At 44.1% G+C, this 24,752-nt stretch overlaps 1 protein-coding gene and 1 long non-coding RNA gene across 3 annotated transcripts; both read left to right on the forward strand.

Moving 5' to 3' along the window:
* The first annotated feature begins 526 nt into the window (after positions 1–526).
* Positions 527–10,586, forward strand: LOC123989542. Of its 2 annotated transcripts, none has more exons than XR_006830564.1 (3): positions 527–563; positions 9,754–10,316; positions 10,471–10,586. It is a non-coding gene; the product is annotated as an uncharacterized LOC123989542 (long non-coding RNA). The 2 variants fall into 2 exon arrangements; XR_006830563.1 differs by lacking the exon at positions 527–563 and adding an exon at positions 570–687.
* Positions 10,587–10,743: 157 nt separating this feature from the next.
* On the forward strand, positions 10,744–24,343 carry LOC124047734 (E3 ubiquitin-protein ligase rnf213-alpha). The gene is made up of 7 exons (XM_046368038.1): positions 10,744–10,928; positions 11,067–11,088; positions 18,483–18,619; positions 20,092–20,262; positions 22,016–22,200; positions 23,649–23,896; positions 24,080–24,343. Exons 1-7 carry the CDS (start codon positions 10,744–10,746, stop codon positions 24,341–24,343), a joined length of 1,212 nt encoding a protein of 403 aa, XP_046223994.1.
* Positions 24,344–24,752: the final 409 nt, after the last annotated feature.

Consider the following 24,752-nt stretch of genomic DNA (forward strand, 5'->3'; position numbering starts at 1 on the left):
TAAAGTGAAAAACAACAAAAATGAACAGTAAACATTACACATACAGAAGTTTAAAAACAGTAAAGACATTACAAATGTCATATTATATATACAGCAGTGTTTTAACAATGTACAAATGGTTAAAGGACACAAGATAAAATAAATAAGCATAAATATGGGTTGTATTTACAATGGTGTTTGTCTCTTACTTACTTTGTCTCTTATCTCTTACTTTGTTTTATAGGTATTTTCTTAACTGCATTGTTGGTTAAGGGCTTGTAAGTAAGCATTTCACTGTAAGGTCTACACAAGTTGTATTCGGGCGTATGTGACAAATAACATTTAATTGAATTTGAAGAATATGCATATCCTTGCTTCGGGTCCTGAACTACAGGTAGTTAGATGTGTGTATATCATTTTAGGCGAAACTTTGAAAAAAAGGGGCGGATCCTTACGAGGTTTTAATCTCATTTCGAAAGTAAAACCCTTTTTTTAACGCCCTGGGTCGCTTCATCTCATTTCTAAAATTAAAGGATTTTCTTTCCAACCGGACCCAAGAGGCGGAGGACACACTATTTTCCTTGGTAAGTGGTTCCTTCCATTTTGGGCGACGGAGCAAAGATGTTCTACATCAGTGGAGGAGAGAAAGTCGAGTGACTGTGGTCTGATTTCATTTTAGCTGCGGGTGACAGGCGCGACTCGCAGGAGGTACGTGTGTCAATGAATTTGATCAAGCTATGTAGCCAATGTATTGCTTCTTGATGAATAAATACGACATTTGTTTTGTTTACTAGCCACCTAGTAATTTTCTGATGTTGGTTTCAGCTAGCCAGCTAGATATGTTCCCGATCTCCCAACTAGATACCAAGCCATTTCAGGCAATTAATCAAGTTAGAGTAGCTTGTCTTAATTATTTTAGTGCTGGCAAGGTTGCTAGACTTTAAATTGCTTTAATTAACGGGTTACGATACTATATACCAATGTGGCAGCTAAAGTCCGAAGGCAGTTAGCCTGGTAGTTAGAGCGTTGGGCCAGTAACCAAAAGGTTGCTAGATCGAATCCCAGAGCTGACAAGGTAAAAAGATGTCTTTCTGCCCCTGAACAAGGCAGTGTTCCACTGTTCCCCAGTAGGTCGTCATTGTATATAAGAATTTGTTCTTAACTGATTTGCCTAGTTAAATACACGTATCAAGTCCCCCTCCCCTAAAAAAAAAAAAGATGCATCCGATTTATAGGCTGCATTTGTAAAAGTGGAAGCTATTAAAACAATGTTTTTGTGAAATAGGCCTTTGCCTCAGTGTTATTTTTACCATTTGATATTCACTCTTCCGTCCTTAAGTTTGTCAACACCACCAACTGCATGCAACATGAAACATTGGAATGTGAAACTGAAAGTTATAGGGCATTAATTTTTGGCACGTAGTTGATCATTCACAGCAAATTAAGTGTTTATAGAAGATCTACACCACACTTGAATTTCTTAACATTTTATTGTTACAACGTGGGATTAACATTTTATTGTTACAACGTGGGATTAACATTTTATTGTTACAACGTGGGATTAACATTTTATTGTTACAACGTGGGATTAACATTTTATTGTTACAACGTGGGATTAACATTTTATTGTTACAACGTGGGATTAACATTTTATTGTTACAACGTGGGATTAACATTTTATTGTTACAACGTGGGATTAACATTTTATTGTTACAACGTGGGATTAACATTTTATTGTTACAACGTGGGATTAACATTTGTTCAATTGTAATTTTTTTGTTGTCAATGATCTCTACAAAAAATACTCTGTCAAAGTGGAAGAAAAATATGAACCTTTTTTAAAGATGAATGAAAAATAAAACACTAATATACCTTGAATTAGATGAAGTATTCACCCCACTGAGTCACCCCACATGTTAGAAAGACCTTTGGCCGCGGATACAGGTGTGTGTCTTCTTGGCTAAATCTCAGATATTTGCACACCTGTATAGTGCACTATTTGCCAATTTTATTATTTTCAAAATGATTCCTGCTCTGTTGGGGATCATGGCTAGACAGCCATTTTCTGATCTTTCCATATATTCTCGAGCAGATTTAAGTCGAAACTGTTTCTTGGTAAGCGACTGGGTAGACTGTTTCAAGTTATCTGGAAGGGTGAGTGGCTGTAATTGTGTACTGTTTTGGCAGAGTGAAAGTACAGACGCTTCCCACATTCGAACACACGCACAAAGGACACACACACACACACACACACACACACACACACAAAGTTGGTTCTTGTTCTCAGTCACATTTGGTAATGAGTTACAGTGCTATAATAACCATTGCTTCCCTTTCAGGCAGTTCACAACACAGCTATGGGGGGGAGTCACGTCCTCGCTAACTCATCTGAATAACCTTTCATTCACGTCTGACCATCTGAGGCCAATGAGACTGTGCCCCATGGGAGGCCCCGCCCTCTCAAGAATCACGGTGCAGCCTCCACAGAGTTAGGACTACATTTGAAGTCAGGAAGTTTACATACACTTAGGTTGGAGTCATTAAAACTCGCTTTTCAACCACTCCACACATTTCTTGTTAAACAACCTATAGTTTTGGCAAGTCGGTTAGGACATCTACTTTGTGCATGACACAATTTTTCCAACAATTGTTTACAGACAGATTATTTCACTTAGAATTCGCCGTATCACAATTCCAGTGGGTCAGAAGTTTACATACACTAAGTTGACTGTGCCTTTAAACCGCTTGGAAAATTCCAGAAAATTATGTCATGGCTTTAGAAGCTTCTGATAGGCTAATTGACATCATTTGAGCCAATTGGAGGAGTACCTGTGGATGTATTTCAAGGCCGACCTTCAAACTCAGTGCCTCTTTGCCTGACATCATTGGAAAACCAAAAGCCAAGACTTCAGAAAATAAATTGTATACCTCCACAATTCTGGTTCACCCTTGGGAGCAATTTCCAAACGCCTGAAGGTACCACATTCATCTGTACAAACAATAGTATGCAAGTATAAACACCATGGGACCACGCAGCTGCCATACCGCTCAGGAAGGAGACGGGTTCTGTCTCCACAGTAAAACGAGTCCTATATCGACATAACCTGAAAGGCTATGCGCAGACCAGCTGGCCGGTGTGTTTACGGACATATTCAATCAATCCCTATACCAGTCTGCTGTTCCCACATGCTTCAAGAGGGCCACCATTGTTCCTGTTCCCAAGAAAGCTAAGGTAACTGAGCTAAACGACTACCGCCCCGTAGCACTCACTTCCGTCATCATGAAGTGCTTTGAGAGACTAGTCAAGGACCATATCACCTCCACCCTACCTGACACCCTAGACCCACTCCAATTTGCTTACCGCCCAAATAGGTCCACAGACGATGCAATCTCAACCACACTGCACACTGCCCTAACCCACTTGGACAAGAGGAATACCTATGTGAGAATGCTGTTCATCGTCATGGGTCTCGACCCCGCCCTGTGCAACTGGGTACTGGACTTCCTGACGGGCCGCCCCCAGGTGGTGAGGGTAGGCAACAACATCTCCTCCCCGCTGATCCTCAACACAGGGGCCCCACAAGGGTGCGTTCAATCATCAAGTTTGCGGACGACACAACAGTGGTAGGCTTGATTACCAACAACGACGAGACGGCCTACAGGGAGGAGGTGAGGGCCCTTGGAGTGTGGTGTCAGGAAAATAACCTCACACTCAACGTCAACAAAACTAAGGAGATGATTGTGGACTTCAGGAAACAGCAGAGGGAACACCCCCCTATCCACATCGATGGAACAGTAGTGGAGAGGGTAGCTAGTTTTAAGTTCCTCGGCATACACATCACAGACAAACTGAATTGGTCCACTCACACTGACAGCGTCGTGAAGAAGGCGCAGCAGCGCCTATTCAACCTCAGGAGGCTGAAGAAATTCGGCTTGTCACCAAAAGCACTCACAAACTTCTACAGATGCACAATCGAGAGCATCCTGGCGGGCTGTATCACCGCCTGGTACGGCAACTGCTCCGCCCTCAACCGTAAGGCTCTCCAGAGGGTAGTGAGGACTGCACAACGCATCACCGGGGGCAAACTACCTGCCCTCCAGGACACCTACACCACCCGTTGTTACAGGAAGGCCATAAAGATCATCAAGGACATCAACCACCCGAACCACTGCCTGTTCACCCCGCTATCATCCAGAAGGCGAGGTCAGTACAGGTGCATCAAAGCTGGGACCGAGAGACTGAAAAACAGCTTCTATCTCAAGGCCATCAGACTGTTAAATAGCCACCACTAACATTGAGTGGCTGCTGCCAACACAATGTCATTGACACTGACCCAACTCCAGCCATTTTAATAATGGGAATTGATGGGAAATGATGTAAATATATCACTAGCCACTTTAAACAATGCTACCTTATATAATGTTACTTACCCTACATTATTCATCTCATATGCATATGTATATACTGTACTCTACAACATCGACTGCATCCTTATGTAACACATGTATCACTAGCCACTTTAACTATGCCACTTTGTTTACTTTGTCTACACACTCATCTCATATGTATATACTGTACTCGATACCATCTACTGTATGCTGCTCTGTACCATCACTCATTCATATATCCTTATGTACATGTTCCTTATCCCCTTACACTGTGTATAAGACAGTAGTTTTGGAATTGTTAGTTAGATTACTTGTTGGTTATCACTGCATTGTCGGAACTAGAAGCACAAGCATTTCGCTACACTCGCATTAACATCTGCTAACCATGTGTATGTGACAAAATGACTGTAAGTCGCTTTTGGATAAAAGCGTCTGCGCGTCTGCTAAATGGCATATATTATTATTATATTATAAATAAAATTTGATTTGATTTGATCAGCAAGGAAGAAGCCACTGCTCCAAAACCACCATAAAAAAGCCAGACTACGGTTTGCAACTGCACATGGGGACAAAGATCATACCTTTTGGAAAAATGTCCTCTGGTCTGATGAAACAAAAATTGAACTGTTTGGCCATAATGACCACCATTATGTTTGGAGGAAAAGGGAGGAGGCTTGCAAGCCGAAGAACACCATCCCAACCGTGAAGCATGGGGGTGGCAGCATGTTGTGGGGGTGCTTTGCTGCAGGAGGGACTGGTGCACTTCACAAAATAGATGGCATCATGAGGTGGGAAAAATTATGTGCAATAATTGAAGCAACATCTCAAGACATCAGTCAGGAAGTTAAAGCTTGGTCGCAAATGAGTCTTTCAAATGGACAATGACCCCAAGCACACTTCCAAAGTTGTGGCAAAATGGCAAAAAGGACAAACAAGTCAAGGTGTTGGAGTGGCCATCACAAAGCCCTGATCTCAATCCAATAGAACATTTGTGGGCAGAACTGAAAAAGCATGTGCGAGCAAGGAGGTCTACAAACCTGACTGTTACACCAGCTCTGTCAGGAGGAATAGGCCAAAAGTCACCCATCTTATTGTGGGAAGTTTGTGGAAGGATACCTGAAACGTTTGATCCAAGTTAAACAATTGAAAGGCAACGCTACCAAATACTAATTGAGTGTTTGTAAACTTCTGACCCACTGGGAATGTAATGTAAGAAATAAAAGCTGAAATAAATAATTCTCTCTACTATTATTCTGACATTTAACATTCTTAAAATAAAGTGGTGATCAAAACGGACCAAAGACAGGGAATTTTTACTAGGATTAAATGTCAGGAATTGTGAAACTGAGTTTAAATGTATGTAAACTTCCAACTTCAACTGTATATGGTCAGACTACATGGAGTTAGTAGCCTCCGATCTTCGTGACAACAAGTCAGCTGATGTTTCTGCTACCCTTTGCAGCATGAGGGATCTGCGTTCGGAGGACGACGAGGTGGATTCTCAGACATTGTTTCTGCTACCCTCTGCAGCATGAGGGATCCGCGTTCGGAGGACGACGAGGTGGATTCCCAGACATTGATGTGGAGGAGAATGATTTGGCTCCAGGGCAGTCAAAAGCCCCCCAGCTATGGAGGTTGCAGGGGACACCCAGGGGGATAACGTGTTCTTCATTGGACGGTGTCGCAGAGCGGCCGATCATGTGGCCCGATCCCCTCCCGCAACAGAGGGCGACCAGGTTCTGTGGGATATTCCTGTGCCTACCTTAGTCAGGCACCGCTGGCTCTTCCCAGACATTGACGACGAGCTAAAGGCAAGCCTGGATGAGCCTATTCCTGGATGTGGAGGGAATGAAGGAAGCTTGTGCATGCACCCCCGGTGGAGGAAAAGCTGGCTAGCCACCTGCCCTCGTTGACCAATGGGAGTGGGGCTAATGCTAACTCCACTTTCCCTTCTGGGCAGTGTCACTTCTCAAACTGGACAGATTGTACTGTGCTGAGGGACAAGCTCCCCGGTCGCTGAGCTCGGTCACCATGCTACAAGTCTATCACCGTGCGCACACTCAGGAATAGCATGATCGCTACAGTAGTGGCCCAGTGCCATCTCTAGCTAACATTCTCTCTGCGATGTCGGAGGAGGACCAGCAACTCTACCTGGATGAGCCGATCTCTCCTGGTGGGTTATTTGTGGCGGCATTCTAGTCGCTGCAGTTACGTTTCGAAGCTAAGAAAAAGTAAGACGAGGCGTTGCAAGTTATCCTTTCGCGTAGGTCCTTTGCGTCCGTCTGCAGTTCATCTTGTGGAGCACCAAGAGACTAAGAGGCACACAGGTCTATGCCTGCCTGACCTACGCCGCAGATGCAGCCCCAGTCTACTTGGAACAAGCATGATTTTGGGGCAACCTGGCACCTAGCTCGGGTAACCTAGCTCAGGGTGTGTTGACACAGGGTCGAGACACCTGTTCTGCCCTCCACAAAAGTTTACTGTGAAAACAGTGCATCACCATTGACTGTAGCCCTCTTTTACCCCTAGTTCCACAGGGTTCAAGCGGTCTTGTTTTTTTCCCCCAGTATTAAGTGCACTCACACTAGTCCCTATAAGGTGTCTAGTTCGGCGGGTTATGGTCTCCGTAGGCGATTGATTGGCGGTAGCGGCGCTACCAGGGAAACGAGTGGTGTTGAATACACCTGTGCTATTATTTCACACACAGTTTAAATTATAAACTGTTTCTACAGAGGATGTCTGTATTTAAAAGCCATCTGTCCTGTTTCCAGCCAGGTTACAGCATTTTTCTTTCGTTGGGTATGATAATCCCTATGGTAACGTTTTTCTCCCTCTCCTGCGTTGGGTTCTAAGCCAGGTGCCTGGACACGACGCAGCTAACCACCATCTAACCACCATCTAACCACCATCTAACCACCATCTAACCACCATCTAACCACCATCTAACCACCATCTAACCACCATCTAACCACCTAAACGGAGTGCTCCAGGTTTCACCGTCTTACCTACAGGCCCTGTCTCTGTGGTGAGACCCTCTGCTTCGGCACGGGGCTCCCATGGGCAGGACTTTATCTGGAGATATGAGAGGTGTAGTAGATCGATACGGGGATGTGGAGAGCTTACTCTATATATATAATGCCTGATGGCATTTCTCACTCAAACGACAAGGAGGGACTCTGTTCTCTCCCTCTTAATGTGGTGCTTGTGGTGAATGCCAAAAACTTTACTCAGTTCCTCCTCTGGGGTTGATTTAGCACTGGGTAGGCACCTTAACCTAACCTGAAGTTCTTTGGTTCTTGTGTCTCCCTAATAGCCCAGGAAACCATGGCTTTGCGGATATCATTCGCCTGGTTTGCGAAGATCCGTGGCTACCCCCCCACTGCGCGGGGACGTATTGTATCGAGCACACAGGGAGAGTTGGGTTCTATTGTGGACATTTTAATGTTCTACAGGAACTGTTAGGACAGGGTCTTTCATTCCCCACTTTGAACGTGTTTTTGCCTTACTGCCCCTGGTTTTAGCTTCGGCTAAGCACATTGGGTTTCCCCACGCAAGAGCCGTGCACCGTGTACTCAGTTCACCCCTGGCGAGTCTAGGTGACATTGCGTCCTAATGCAGACTGTGTGCTGAGGTCCTACAGGTCTTTTAGCCTTCCATCTATTCCCATTTTGGCCCCTCTGTTGTGCAGGAGGCACTAGTGTGACCAGATTTTTGTCTGTTTTGCTAGTCCAACCTGTGGTAGAGCGCTTTACAAGCAAACTCTCTTCCACAGGATTATGGCGGCTATCTTCTTGGCATGTAACAGCGAGTGCCAGGGGTTACCTAGTGGTACACACCGTCGTGGGTGTCTTTTACGGGATTGAGGGCTAGTGATGGCTGTGTGGCAGCCAATTTGGGCTTCGGCCCAGACGTTTGAGGTTTTATCGCTTGGATGTCACAGTTCTCTCTGTGGCTTGAAGTGTTCTTACTGCAGGGACAGTAGAGCGTCACTAGGCAGCGTGCAGGTCACCACATTTTATGCGGATTAGAGTGACTGCTGTGGGCCGTTCTCAATTGCTATTCGCTGGTGTCAGCTTGTGGGGGTGATTGTAGCTGTGTTGTACTAAGTCAACTGACTGAAAGGGGACTTAAAAGTTATGAATATAACTAATGTTCCCTGAAGGAAGGGAATGAGGTAAAACAAAGTAGAAGAACTTGGTAGGAGGAGCATCTGCTCTGTTCTATCCATTTCCTCTTGTTTGGATTGGTCGCCTTTTTTTAGGGGAGGAGCGAAGTGGGCGGGGAATTTGTGTGAGGTAAGAAAAGTCAATGGGAAGAGAAAAAAAGGGCATTGAAAGGGTTTAAGTAATAGTCAAAGACCATAGAGTAGAATTTGTGTATTAAAACCTGGTTTGGATGGGCCTCCCGAGTGGCGCAGCGGTCTAAGGCACAGCAGCAGTGCTTGAGGCGTCACTACATACCCGGGTTTGATCCCATGCTGTGTCACAGCCGGGTTTGATCCCATGCTGTGGCGATAAGGCACAGCAGCAGTGGAGACCCATGAGGCGGTTCTACATACCCGGGTTTGATCCCATGCCCAGTGTCGTCACTACATACCCGGGTTTGATCCCATGCTGTGGGAGCGGTTTGAGGGGACCCGGGTTTGATCCCATGCTGTGGCGCAGCGGTCTAAGGCACAGCATCAGTGCTTGAGGCGTCACTACATACCCGGGTTTGATTCCATGCTGTGTCACAGCCGGCTGTGATCGGGAGACCCATGAGGCGTTTCACAATTGGCCCAGTGTCGTCCGGGTTAGGGGAGCGTTTGGGATTTCCTGGGCCGGGCGCCTGCAAGGTGACTTCGGTCGCCACCTGTACGGTGTTTCCTGCCACCTGTACGGTGTTTCCAGCCACCTGTACGGTGTTTCCTGCCACCTGTACGGTGTTTCCTGCCACCTGTACGGTGTTTCCTCCGACACATTGGTGCGACTGGCTTCCCGGGTTAAGCGAGAAGTGTATCAAAAAGCAGTGCTTGGCAGCATCATGTCTTGGGGGACGCATGGCTCCCGCCTTCGCTTCTCCTGAATCTGTATGGGAGTTGCAGCAATGGGACAAGACTGTAACTACCAATTGGAAATTGGGGAGGTTTTTTTTTTTACGGTTTGGGGTAGGTTAGTAGTGTTCAGTTTGGTGTTAGAGAGGAGTGTCCTTGAGGGAATCAGGCAGCACCCTTGATTTTGAGGCGCTGTTTCTTTGTCCTTGTCAGGCGTGATTTAAATGTTCTTCAGACAACTAGCCTAGCAAGGGTGCGACCCCCCCCCTAGTGTGTTGTACCTATTTCCTTTCCTTCAGTGAACAGTAGTTATATTCATAACTTTACATGTTGTGTTCTCTTATTTTCTTTAGATCTATCAAATAAAAAAAAGAGCCAGAGGACCAAAAGAAGCAACATGGGAAAGAAGTCTGCATCTTTGTTCTGATGAACCCTCGTAAACAGGATGAAACCGCTCAGCAACTTCATCACGTGTCTCTACCCTGCTTGATTAACTGATGAATTAGCCTGTGCAGTCAGATCATCTTTAAACATGTCTGACAACATAAATCCACAAACCTTGTCAGAGGCAGAGACACAGTTGACAGTGGAGCAAGGTGACAAGCACATTGGGCAGAGTAATCTTCTTCAATCACCTACGAAACAGACATTCAAGTCAGCTGCGAATGGCACTACTGCCGTTATACCAGACTCAGGGGACAAGTTCTCCAGCTCCTCTCATCAGTCCGTTTCAGAGAAAGGAACAAAGATCGCTGGTCAAAAGGCTAAAAAAACTAAAAGAAAGAGAAATATGGCAACCTTGGACAAGAATGCTGAAGACCAGATTGTGAACCAGAATAGGCAACTCGACCTAAAAGACCAGGACTCTGCGCAAACTACTGCTGTCGTTGAGGATATCTGTTTTGGTTCTCAAAAGGTATCGTAGGTGTTTTGATTTTAAGAGGATTTTGTTTGATCAAGTATAAATATGTAATTTTCAGTTATATAGTGAGGGCCATCTGTGGCCGTTTTGGTTTCTTGTTGAGGTATTTGAGTGTTACGTTGTTTTTTAAATTTACTTCACTGAACAGCCCGAGACCATAGGTTCCAGTGTTGACCCACCGGAAGTGGAGCCTATGGAGTTTGAGCAGTCTGCCTCCTTTTCACCAACAAGTCCAGATTTGAAGATGGAACCAAAGGACAACACTGGATCTGAGGTATCGTAGCTACTTGATTTTATTTTTAAAGATAATTTTGCTGTTTGAACAATCTTTAAACTAATGGACCCAGTACAATTTTTCATAGGTATTGAGGGATGAATTTGGCCATTTTGTTTCATTTTGAGGGGCAGTTAAGTGTTAAAAATGTTTTACTTTAATGAACAGACAGAGAGCAAAGGTGCCAGTGTTGACCGACACGTGGAGCCTATGGAGGTTGAGCAGTCTGCCCAAGGGAAAGGAGATGCCTCCCTTTCACCAACTAGTCCAGATTTTAAGAGGGACAACACAAGTGATGCCTCTGAAACTCCGGCTGGACCGCCGCCAGAAAGGTATCCCAACATTTTCTTCTCGTCAGAAGTCACTCAACACTCATACTTATTTTAAATGAACTTAACCAAGACAATTCCTGCTCACTTCATCTTAAAACAATATTAATCTGATTTTGTTTTTCTTTGTTCCAATTTCAGCACAGTCATGGTTGGATCAGAGGTATCGTAGCTACTTGATTTTTAACCCTTTACACTGGTACCCATATAAGGGTTGAAAATGGCAGATTTGGGCACTGATAAGCACCTAAATTGGATCAAGAGTGGCTACAGGGCCGTAACTAGGGTTTGAGTTTTAGTGCAGTCCGTAAGGATGCTGTAGGTTCATTCACCTCAGTCAGTCTACAAAAAACACAGTCCATCTATTAGCTGTACAATAGTAATGTTACACACCTGAAATGGGGGAAATGTGAGAAATGATTCACACTGACATGTAGCATCGATAGCAAAACAAAAATGTAGGACACTTTTAGAACCGTATTGGTTGCGTTTTAATGACGGCCTATAGGGAAGATGGGTCCTGTGGAGGTGTTCATATAGAAACATACAGTGGTTGCGTTTTAATGTCGGCCTACAGGGAGGATGGGTCCTGTGGAGGTGTTCATATAGAAACATACAGTGGTTGCGTTTTAATGTCGGCCTATAGGGAAGATGGGTCCTGTGGAGGTGTTCATATAGAAACATACATTGGTTGTATTTTAATGTCGGCCTATAGGGAAGATGGGTCTTGTGGAGATGTTCATATAGAAACATACAGTGGTTGCATTTTAATGTCGGCCTATAGGGAAGATGGGTCCTGTGGAGATGTTCATATAGAAACATACAGTGGTTGCGTTTTAATGTCGGCCTATAGGGAAGATGGGTCCTGTGGAGGTGTTCATATAGAAACATACAGTGGTTGCGTTTTAATGTCAGCCTACAGGGAGGATGGGTCCTGTGGAGGTATTCATATAGAAACATACAGTGGTTGTGTTTTAATGTCGGCCTATAGGGAAGATAGGTCTTGTGTAGGTGTTCATATTAAAACAGATTTTTTAAGTTCCTAACTTATTTGAAAAGTATAGCACAGGTTCATTTAGGGTACCCCTGACCCCATGTTTGGGAACCACTGTACAAACCTCTTTCTGCTTGCTTCCTCCCTCTGTCTCCTCACCACTGAGCTCCACATCACCACTGTCTGTCTCTCCGTAGCAGAGCATGTGAGCGGAGTTGAGCGGTTGGAAATCCCTTCTCATCGCTCACGGAGCTCCGGACACTCCATGTCCTTTCCTGCTGCTCTGCCACAAACCGCTCAGTGCCTACAGGATCACAGGGGGAAAAACTGCAGCTCCAAATTCGTTCCATTCATTTTCATTGCAATTTAACCAACACCCAGCTTTTTTGTTTTGTTACTACCTGGATCTACCAATTGGTTTATATTTATTGAAGCCAAACCATATGGATTTGATTCAAAAGTATTTGAATAATAATGGAAAGGTGAATGTAAGAAGCGAACATCATTTCAAGTAGGCTACATGTCATATGAAACAGCATATACAATGGCATTCAGAAAGTTTTCGGACACTTTGAATTTTTCCACATTTTGTTACGTTACAGCCTTATTCTAAAATTAATCAAATAAAATCAAAATAAATCCTCATCAATCTACACACCATACCTCATAGTCACAAAGCAAAAACAGGTTTTTAGATTATTTTTTTTACAATACATAAGTATTCAGACCCTTTACTCTGTACTTTGTTGAAACACCTTTGGCAGCGATTACAGCCTTCTTGGGTGTGATGCTGAAAGCTTGGTGTAACCGATGTGAAATGGCTAGCTAGTTATCGGTGGTGCGCGCTAATAGCGTTTCAATCGGTGACGTCACTTGCTCTGAGATCTGAAGTAGTTGTTCCCCGCCGCGGCTTTTGTGGCGCGATGGGTAACGATGCTTCGAGGGTGTCTGTTGTCGATGTGTACAGAGAGGGTCCCTGGTTCAAGCCCAGGTAGGGGCGAGGAGAGGGACAGAAGCTATACTGTTACATTGGCACACCTCTTAAGTTCTGTCAGGTTGGATGGGGAGCGTTGCTGCAGAGATGTTAGAGCGGGTTCAAGTCCGGACTCTGGCTGGGCCACTCAAGGACATTCAGAAACTTGTGCATCCATCCTCCCAGTCATCCTCCCAAAACACCCCCACAGCATGAAGCTGCTGCCACCACCATCTTTCACCGTAGGGATGGTGACAGGTTTCCTCCAGATATGACGCTTAGCATTCAGGCCAAAGAGTTCAATCTTTGTTTCATCAGACCAGACAATCTTATTTCTCACGGTCAGAGTACTTTATTGCCTTTTGGCAAACTCCAAGCGGGCTGCCGTGCTTTTTACTGAGTGTTTTCCGTCTGGCCACTCTCCACCTGATTGGTGGAGTGCTGCAGAGATGGTTGTCCTTCTGGAAGGTTCTCCCATTCCCACAGAGGAACTCTGGAGCTCCGTCAGAGAGTCCATCGGGTACTTGGTCAACATAAAGGCCCCTCTCCCCAGATTGCCCAGTTTGGCAGCCAGCTCTAGGAAGAGTCTTCCATTTCAGAATGATGGAGACCACTGTGTCCTTGGGGACCTTCAATGCTGCAGAAATGTTTTGTTACCCTTCCCCAGCTCTCTGCCTTAACACAATCCTGTCTTGGAAGTCTACGGACAATAACTTCAACCTCATGGCTTGGTTTTTGCTCTGACATGCACTGTCAACCCTAGGACCTTATTTATTTAGACTGAATTTACCACAGGTGGACTCCAAACAAGTCGTAGAAACATCTCAAGGATGATCAATGGAAACGGGATGCACCTGAGCTCAATTTTGAGTCTCATAGTAAAGGATACTTATGTAAATAAGTATATATCTGTTTTATATTTTTTATACATTTGCTCAAATAAATAAGCTGTTTTCACCTTGTCATTATGGGGTATTGTGTGTAGATTGAGGAAAAATGTGAATTTAATCCATTTTAGAGAATGAGGCTGCAACGTCACGTGGGAAAAGGGGAGGGGTCTGAATACTTCCCAAATGCACTCTAAATAGGTCAGGACCCAGACAGGGAGCCTAAGATGGAACCGATAATGAATTATTTAGGCTATATTATTTAAATTACTTCAAGGCTATAGCCTACAATGAAATGCGTTGTGACAAATTTGCTAGTGTGACACAATAGGTTGGTAGGGACATAAAGCGCTCAGCATTTAAACAGCATTTCATTGTATTGAATCATTATAGTTTATACATTTTTGCGTTTAGGCTGTGACTTAGAATGAAGTTTTTTTAGTATAAAAAAAAAACACGAGTTTGTTCATCTGTGGTTTCAGGCTCATGTGATGGTGCCGGGAGAGCTGACGAGCTGACCATACCCTCTCCACACGTGTAGAGCCATCGGGGACGCTAGACACCCTTTTGGCCACTCCTGTCAGGCTGGGCAGAGATGCAGTATTTATAAAATAAATAAAATAAAATTAAAATAAAAAAAAATATATATAAATAGTTAGACCTAAAGGTTTTAAGGAAAAATAACCCAATCAAAATGAAAAGCTCCTTGAATGTGGGAATATGCCAGACCTATTGTGGCCTATTGTGTATATATCATAGAATGAAAATGAACGAAACGTTTTAAGAGATCTGATTTTTTTCGGTTTATAAATACAATGATAAACTTATCTACCCACCTCGTTCCTTTATTTTAGCATGTGCACGTAGTAAGTACACCATCATGCTTTTGAGATGCGCGTCTTTTCAGATTCCACAATGATTCTTTAATAGTGGACATTACATCACCACACTCCCTCTCTTTAGTGGTGGACATTACATCACCAAACTCCCTCTCTTTAGTAGTGGACATTACATCACCACACTCCCTCCCTCTCTTTAGTAGTGGACATTACATCACCGCACTCCCTCCCTCTCTTTAGTAGTGGACATTACATCACCGCACTCCCTCCCTCTCTTTAGTAGTGGACATTACATCACCGCACTCCCTCCCTCTCTTTAGTAGTGGACATTACATCACCGCACTCCCTCCCTCTCTTTAGTAGTGGACATTACATCACCACACTCCCTCCCTCTCTTTAGTAGTGGACATTACATCACCACACTCCCTCCCTCTCTTGGTCCTCATCTTTGTAAGTCACCTTGATCCAGCACCTGTGTGTTTCATCAGTTTCTTTACGAAAATGTTTAGTGAACTCCATGACAGTAGCTAAAGCAAGGGGTTACAGCAGCACACCAATAGACTACAAATTCGTGGTGGGGCGAGCATGCCATGAGCTCGTGAAAAGTGAGCGAAATTAGAGCGGGTGAAAAGACCCAAGGCCTTTGAGAATCTTCCTCCAGTCAAATTGGCCACAGTCACTCCTCGCTCCGCTCCAGTGGAGTTATGAGAATTTATTAGCTTGTTTTGTTTGTTGCTCCTGCTTAGGTAGGCTCCGTTTAAAGTTAACTTCTTACTTCATCCTTCTATCTGGCTTAGTAACTTACTAACCAGAGCCCTTCGGAGTTACTGCAATATACGTTTCTGCCGGCAGATAGTCACCGGACTGGAATATCTAGAAGCGACTATTTAATGGTCGACTTTGGGCACGAAAAACGGTCCAACTCCTCGTCTTTCTGAACATATACAGAGAAATGGCGTGTGCTTTTGGTGGTTCATCTGTTTCATTCTGGTCATGCGTGCCCCGACCGTCGTAGCTAGTTCGTTAGCTAATGGTGCTTTCAATACAACTGGGAACAAAAAACAAAAATGAGGTCAAATCACAACGTCAGTGATCTTCCGATCGGAAAGTCAGAGCTCTAGAAACAGGCCCCCGTTCCCGATTAGGATTTCTGAGTTGGATGAACGTTCTAAACAAATTTTCCCAGTCGGAGCAATTTATTTCCCCAGAGTTCCAAGTTGTCTTGAACGCCCTGAAATCGGACTTCGGATATTTCCCAGATCTGAGGTCCACTTGAATAAACTTTCAAAGTTCTTGAAATGTTCTGGATTGACTTCATGTTTTAAAGTAATAATGGACTGTCGTTTCTCTTCGCTTATTTGAGCTGTTTTTGCCATAATATGGACTTGTTCTTTTACCAAGTAGGGATATCTTCTGTATACCACCCCTACCTTGTCACAACACAACTTATTCGCTCAAATGCATTACGATGGAAAGAAATTCCACAAATTAACTTTTAACAAGACACACCTGTTAACCTGTAGTGACGCCCAGCCCGTGAACGGGACCGTTATCATCATCTGACACCAATTAGCATAACGCAACGGACATAAATCTTCCTGGAAAATATTCCTATTCATGAAAATCACAAGTGAAATATATTGGAACACAGCTTAGCCTTTTGTTAATCACCCTGTCATCTCAGATTTTCAAAATATGCTTTACAGCCAACGCTAGACAAGCATTTGTGTAAGTTTATCATAGCCTAGCATAGCATTATGCCTTGCTAGCAGCAGGCAAACTTGTCACGGAAATCAGAAAAGCAATCAAATTAAATCGTTTACCTTATTATTTTTGGAGGCGAAAAATCTCTGTTTGTTCTTCACGTTTGGTTGAGAAATCGCCCGGAAATTGCGGTCACCACAACACCGAAAAATATTCCAAATTAGCTCCATAATATCGACAGAAACATGGCAAACGTTGTTTAGAATCCTCATGGTGTTTTTCTAATATCTATTTGATAATATATCAGTCGGGACAATTCGTTTTTCACTCTGAATGATTGGAGTAATGGCTACCTCTGTATTTTACGCGAGAATCTCTCTCGGAGCCACCATGTGACCACTTACGCAATGTGGCTGCCTACAGCTATTCTTCAACAGAAATGCGTAAAACTACGTCACAATGCTGTAGACACCTTGGGGAATACGTAGAAAGCGTAAGCTCGTTGATGGTACATTCACAGCTGAATAGGGAGTCATTGGAACGCAGCGCTTTCAAAACCTGGGGCACTTCCGGATTGGATTTTTCTCAGGCTTTCGCCTGCAACATCAGTTCTGTTATACTCACAGACAATATCTTTACAGTTTTGGAAACGTTAGTGTTTTCTATCCAAAGCTGTCAATTATATGCATTTTCTAGCATCTTTTCCTGACAAAATATCCCATTTAAAACGGGAACGTTTTTTTCCCAAAAATGAAAATACTGCCCCCTAACACCTTACTTGAAATGCATTCCAGGTGACTACCTCATGAAGCTGGTTGAGAGAATGCCAAGAGTGTGCAAAGCTGTCATCAAGGCAAAGGGTGGCTACATTGAAGAATACTTTGAAAATACATTTTGATTTGTTGAACACTTTTTTTGGTTACTACATGACTCCATATGTGTTATTTCATAGTTTTGATGTATTCACTACTTTTCTACAATATAGAAAATAGTAAAATTAAAGAAAAACCCTTGAATAAGTATGTCCAAACTTTTGACTGGTACTTTTGAGTGAAGTAGTTTTCCTTACAAAATAGATAATAAAAAAAAAATAGATAATAATAGATAATAATTTAGTCTGTTGAAAAGCATATTTTCTGTGTTGGAATGGTGTGGGCGTACCCCGACAACAAGGGTGTGGGTGTACCCCGACAACAAGGGTGTGGGCGTACCCCGACAACAAGGGTGTGGGCGTACCCCGACAACAAGGGTGTGGGCGTACCCCGACAACAAGGGTGTGGGCGTACCCCGACAACACGGGTGTGGGCGTACCCCGACAACACGGGTGTGGGCGTACCCCGACAACACGGGTGTGGGCGTACCCCGACAACACAAGGGTGTGGGCGTACCCCGACAACACAAGGGTGTGGGCGTACCCCGACAACACAAGGGTGTGGGCGTACCCCGACAACACAAGGGTGTGGGCGTACCCCGACAACACAAGGGTGTGGGCGCATACTGGTCATTATAAATATAATAGTAAGCATTTCACTGTTAGTCTATACCTGTTGTTTACCCAGGACCCATCAGTCAGCATTACACTGTTAGTCTACACCTGTTGTTTACCCAGGACCCATCAGTCAGCATTACACTGTTAGTCTACACCTGTTGTTTACCAAGGACCCATCAGTCAGCATTTCACTGTTAGTCTACACCTGTTGTTTACCAAGTAGTTCACTGTTAGTCACACCTGTTGTTTACCAAGTAGTTCACTGTTAGTCACACCTGTTGTTTACCAAGGACCCATCAGTCAGCATTACACTGTTAGTCTGCTTCTGTTGTTTACAAAGCATGTGACAATTTGAACTGGTCTATTTGAGATCCAAGTTTGAGGTGAAGTTAAAAAATAAAAAACATTTTCATCCAATTTATGATTTGGCCACATATGAGAATTGGATGAGTCAAAAACATTATTTGACTATGAGTTAATTAACAGAATATTAACTTTTTAAAAGTGCAACTTTCAGTGGACAGTTACTTTAAAACTGCAATATTTTTTTCTCATCCTCATGACAAAATGTGAAGAATAGTGGAAAAGTTATAATGAGAGGTCTATTTGGTCATTTTCACTTGAGGGACAGTTAAGCGTTTGACAGGTGTCTTGTGTTACTTGTTTAACAGACAGACAGCATCCCCTCCAGTGTTGGCCTACAGGATGATACCATGGAGGTCGAGCAGTCTGACCATAGTAAAGGAGACACGAAAAGTGATGACTCTGGAACTATGGAGAAAAAGTATCCTTGTCCACCTCCAAAAAGGTATCCATTTCAAAACGAATGTCATTCAATGCTCATGGTTATTTAAATCCCCTTCCCCAATACTTATCCTGCAGACCTGCATATGTTTAAACCAAGGCTCCCCAAACATCTCCTACCGTCCTGGAGGTTTTAACACACCTGATTCAGATGTTATTGGTCACATGGTTAGCAGATGTTAATGGTCACATACACGTGGTTAGCAGATGTTATTGGTCACATACACGTGGTTAGCAGATGTTATTGGTCACATACACGTGGTTAGCAGATGTTATTGGTCACATACACGTGGTTAGCAGATGTTATTGGTCACATACACGTGGTTAGCAGATGTTAATGAGAGTGTAGCGAAATTCTTGTGCTTCTAGTTCCGACCATGCAGTAATATCTAACAAGTAGTATCTAACAATTCCCCCAACGACTACCTAATACACACAAATCTAAAGAAGTGAATGAGAATATGTCCATATAAATATATGGATGAGTTACGGCCGAGCGGCACAGGCAAGGTGCAGCAGATGGTTTAAAATACAGTATATACATATGAGATGAGTCAAGTAAGATATGTAAACATTACTAAAGTGGCATTGTTTTAAAGTGACTCGTAATCTATTCATTAAAGTGTCCAGTGATTGGGTCTCAGTGTTGGAAGCAGTCTCTCTTACGTTAGTAATGACTATTTAAAAGTCTGATGGCCTTGAGATCTAAGCTGTTTTTCGATCTCTCAGTCCCAGCTTTGATGCACCTGTACCCCAGTTACAACTGGAGTTGGACTGAAAACCTTACAGGGGGGTAGCTCTCCAGGAGCAGGGTTGTAGTTAAAACCTACAGGAGTGTAGCTCTCCAGGAGCAGGGTTGTAGTTAAAACCTACAGGAGGGTAGCTCTCCAGGAACAGGGTTGTAGTTAAAACCTACAGGAGGGTAGCTCTCCAGGAACAGGGTTGTAGTTAAAACCTACAGGAGGGTAGCTCTCCAGGAGCAGGGTTGTAGTTAAAACCTACAGGAGGGTAGCTCACCAGGAGCAGGGTTGTAGTTAAAACCTACAGGAGGGTAGCTCTCCAGGAACAGGGTTGGAGTGAAAACCTACAGGTGGGTAGCTCTCCAGGAACAGGGTTGGAGTTAAAACCTACAGGAGGGTTTCTCTCCAGGAACAGGGTTGGAGTTAAAACCTACAGGAGGGTAGCTCTCCAGGAACAGGGTTGGAGTTAAAACCTACAGGAGGGTTTCTCTCCAGGAATAGGGTTGGAGTTAAAACCTACAGGAGGGTATCTCTCCAGGAACAGGGTTGGAGTTAAAACCTACAGGAGGGTAGCTCTCCAGGAACAGGGTTGGAGTTAAAACCTACAGGAGGGTAGCTCTCCAGGAACAGGGTTTGAGTGAAAACCTACAGGAGTGTAGCTCTCCAGGAACAGGGTTGTAGTGAGCCCTGGTTTAGATCATACTCATCTGATTATTTTTGTTTGTTTTCATTTCAGGACAGACGCAGGGAAAATGCAGGTGTCGGCAAGAGAGAGACTTCAAATCTATTTCCACGCCATCCTCTCAATGGACTTCAATCTTGACCAGAATGAGGATCGCCTTTTCGTATGGGCAGGGGAGGAAACGGGGAGCTGGGAATCCAATGCAGTTGAGCTAACCGTGACAAAGTGGGTTCGCTTCACGTGTGTGTCTACTGTATGTTCAACCGGAATTTAGTGGTTTGTCCCATTTGTGTTGCCCTAAAATGTAATCCTATAAGTAATGTCATTCTACATAAAGAGTGATGTAACACATCCTAACGTCATAACCCTTGTTATGTTTAAAGCCAATCCTGGGACAGGATGTGATGTTGAGTGGCAAGAAACTAAATAGAAGTAGTCAGGTTTCCAATGACCCAGGTTTATTCCACACAAGCAATGTCGGCCCTCCAAAAAATAGTTTTGACGTGTGTAGGGTAGCCTAGTGGTTAAAGCGTTGGACTAGTAATCGGAAGGGTGCAAGTTCCCCGAGCTGACAAGGTACAAATCTGTCGTTCTGCCCCTGAACAGGCAGTTAACCCACTGTTCCTAGGCCGTCATTGAAAATAGGAATTTGTTCTTAACTGACTTGCCTGGTTAAATAAAGGTAAAATAAAAAAATGTAATTAAAATGTAAACGGAAGATGTAGGAGAAATCTTCTAAAGATCAACACAAATTTGATCTGTTCGACGGGTGGGTTTTTCTTTTATCTAACTTTCTTGTCAGCGACAAATTCTGGTGGTTTTTTTCTCCAAATAAATGCTGATTGACGAATCATTTTGAAGGTACAGTGGGGCACGTGATGTCATCATGTAACTATAAAACCATCCGCTCCACGTTACATTCTAAAGGCCTACTGCTGGCAAAATCATTTTTTAAAAATTTTAAATCTGTATATTTTTCTAACTATAAAAGTTTGTCTCTTTGCAGGACAACGATTGTCTTGACTTTCAAGAATGCCTGAATTGCTGACCTTACTTGGTGAAACTGGCTGGTTGCAAGTTTCCCAATGGTTTCAGATCTATAGGAGTGTGAAGTTTTCACCATCCCAATTGTTTCAGATCTATAGGAGCGTGAAGTTTTCACCATGGCACGAACGTGGCTAAAAGTTGGCGTTATGAGAATTGATAGAATATGGCAAATATGATTAAATTCTATCCATGCTGGCTTTTGCGGGCTACCTGAGACATGACACATTTTGGTGACAGCCTTTATTAATGCTCAATTTGCTTCACTGGATAATGGAAACACTTCGACTGCATCTTTGTTCGACATTCTAGGTTTTGGTGAAAACATGATTTATTAATGTTTTTTAGGTGTGACTCATTTACGTCCAGCTGTTTTTATCAACGTGACAGTTGGAAATACGCAGCGTGGGGAGCGGACACAGACGTCAGGTCAACGTCTAGCTGTGATTTACATCTGGTTGCGTTGTCAACGAAACGTGAATTCGTTGGATTTAGGCTGAGTGGAAGTAGATCAAATTCCCTTACATTGATGACTTTTTGCAAATCCAATCAGTTTTCTACGTTGATTCAATTGTCACCACTTTTTAAAAAAAACAATTATGTTGTGTAAACAATGTTGATTCAACCAGGTTTTTTTTGCCCAGTGGGCAGCGAATCTATTTCCTATGAAAACCGTTTTAAATGTCGTCCAAACCTGGACAAGTTGGTGGAAACCTGTTGAACTGTTGAACCCATATTTTTCCAACACTCACTGCCTCGGGTCTGCAATGAACCTGGGCGTTCAATGTCGTTACTCCTGACCTGTGGACGGCCCTTTCAAGGGTAATCAGGGTGGCACATTTTGGAAAATACATCAGGTTAATGAAATAGGCTTAAAACACTATGTGTGTCAGTTTTTTAAATGTTTTTACATGTCTACTTACAATCTCTCCAGGGAACTGGGAGTGCATGGATTCTTAGTCGAAGGAATTCTGGTCACTGACCAAGCTGCGTCCATACCATACCAATATATTGTCTACAGTTCCAAAAAGGCAACGTATGAGTACGAGTACATTGATTCTACACATCGCGCCGGAAGAAGAAGTCTTTCTGTAAATACCAAACTACTCGATGAGGAAGGTAGGAGTTTTTGTAGAATTTCTACAACTGTTTTCAATTGTAATGGCTGCATTTCATTGGAATTACATGAGATGACAGCTTTTGGGTGATGCTCATCCCATTTTAGAAAACATTTTTTAGCTTTGTCATTATGGGGTATTGTGATGTCATTATGGGGTATTGTGATGTCATTATGGGGTATTGTGATGTCATTATGGGGTATTGTGATGTCATTATGGGGTATTGTGATGTCATTATGGGGTATTGTGATGTCATTATGGGGTATTGTGTGACGATTGATGAGGAAAACAAAATGTGGAAAAAGTCAAGGGGTCTGAATACTTTCCGAATGCTCTGTAGATTCAGCTTTGATCTGGCTTTATTAAGCACCATTCTCCATTCATCACAGTAAATCGCCAGAGTAGCCTGTTCTTTGGGAAGCTGAACAAGTAGAGCAGAGATTGTGCGTAAAGAACAAAATCCCACTCATACACATATGCTTCAGACTTTAAAAAAACCTATTTTAGGTCAAACTCGACTGTAAACTAAGTTGAAATTAGTTTTGAGTCAAGTGCATAGTATTCCATTTTTTTAAACATATCAACTTATTTGTGCTGTCAAAATGTCTCTTTCCTGCTTTGCCAAGAACATCACATAAAACATGGGTTGGCTAAAGTGGCATCTTTTTTTGTGTGTCCACTCCACCCCTCCTCCACCCTTCCCCCTCCCCTCCACCTCACCCCACACCTCCCCCACCCCTCCTCCACCCCACCCCTCCTCCCCTGCACCCCACCCCTCCTTCACCCCTCCACCCCACCCCACACCTCCCCCAACCCTCCTCCCCTCCACCCCACCCCACACCTCCCCACCCATCCCCTCCCCCACCCCTCATCCCCCACCCCTCATCCCCTCCACCCCACCCCTCCTCTACCCCTCCACCCCACCCCTCCTCCACCCCACACCTCCCCCACCCCTCCCACCCATCCCATACCTCCCCCAACCCTCCTCCCCTCCACCCCTCCACCCCTCCTCCCCTGCACCCCACCCCTCCTTCACCCCTTCACCCCACCCCACCCCTCCCCCACCCCTCCTCCCCTCCACCCCACCCCACACCTCCCCACCCATCCCCTCCCCCACCCCTCATCCCCCCACCCCTCATCCCCTCCACCCCACCCCTCCTCTACCCCTCCACCCCACCCCTCCTCCACCCCACACCTCCCCCACCCCTCCCCCCATCCCACACCTCCCCCAACCCTCCTCCCCTCCACCCCACCCCTCCTCCCCTCACCCCTCACCCCTCCTCCCCTCACCCCTCCACCCCACCCCTCCTCCACCCCTCCTCCCCCCACCCCACACCTCCCCCACCCATCCACCCTCCTCCCCTCCACCCCTCCTCACCCCTCCACCCCACCCCTCCCCCCACCCCACACCTCCCCCACCCATCCCCCCTCCACCCCACCCCACCACAGCGGCTTGGCATCAGTATGATGACATTATCTGTGCCTCGCCATCCAAGGATGTGTCCAAAAGAATAATCCAAGGCAGAGAAATCGCAGGGAAGATGATGCTTCAGACTATTTTTGAACTCCTTCACAGCTGGAATGACATTCAACTCAACTGTTTCATGAAACGACTGATTCAATTTGAACAGAGTTACAGGAAACCGTCACTGTATGCAGGCATCAACAAGAATATGAAAAAACAATTAAATAAAGATGTGAGTTATTTTTAAAGCATTGTTAAATAAACATAATGGCATTCAGATAATGCATAGACGTTATGCCAAATTATTTATAGAAGAATACATGCTGTTTTACCGTGATTTAATAGTTGAGAAAGAAACGCATTGCCGTTTACAAATGTCTTAAACATTCTTTTAACATTATGTTTTTACCCCAAGGTTCAAAAGCTGCTGAAACAGTTCATTCTGGAGAGTGTGCTTCCTCAGCTGCTGAAGAAGGGAGAGGGAAGGAGTCCCACTATTCAGGACCAAATGAAGGCCGCTGTGATCGTACTGTATGTGTGTAAACATTATGAGATCCCACTAGAGAGAGCAGAAGTCGCTGGTCTATGCTTTGCTCTCTGTCTGCCCAACATGCCTAAAGACGAGTTCCTGCAGTATTGGACAGATTTCACACAACCCGTCGTACTTCTCAAGAAGTGAGTACGTTGTTTTAACGTTACAGTTCCTCAGCTATTGGCCTAAACCAAAAGACGGGATGCTTCAAATACAATTCAATAACTCAGTGGCAGTTACGTTTCCCTACAGGTTTATATAGAGGCGGACGGACCAGAAGGCTGTTGGTTTAATGCTGCATTCATAACCAAATGGAAAGGTGCTAATTACCAGTTGTAAATACCAGTTGGATGCCTTCACATACAATTCAATAACTGAGTGGCAGTTACATTTCCCTACAGGTTTATATAGAGGCCTATCCACGGTTTGATTTGGAATTTCTGGGACTGTATCATTTTGGAGGAGGCACTCTTTGGAAATGGCGATGGATATTTGAACAAGGGAAATTAAGTGAGTTGTTAGACTTGTGTAAATTGTGTATAATGCAAAAGCATAA

The sequence above is a fragment of the Oncorhynchus gorbuscha genome, linkage group LG11 (assembly GCF_021184085.1).
Source record: "Oncorhynchus gorbuscha isolate QuinsamMale2020 ecotype Even-year linkage group LG11, OgorEven_v1.0, whole genome shotgun sequence".
Taxonomy (NCBI): domain Eukaryota; kingdom Metazoa; phylum Chordata; class Actinopteri; order Salmoniformes; family Salmonidae; genus Oncorhynchus; species Oncorhynchus gorbuscha.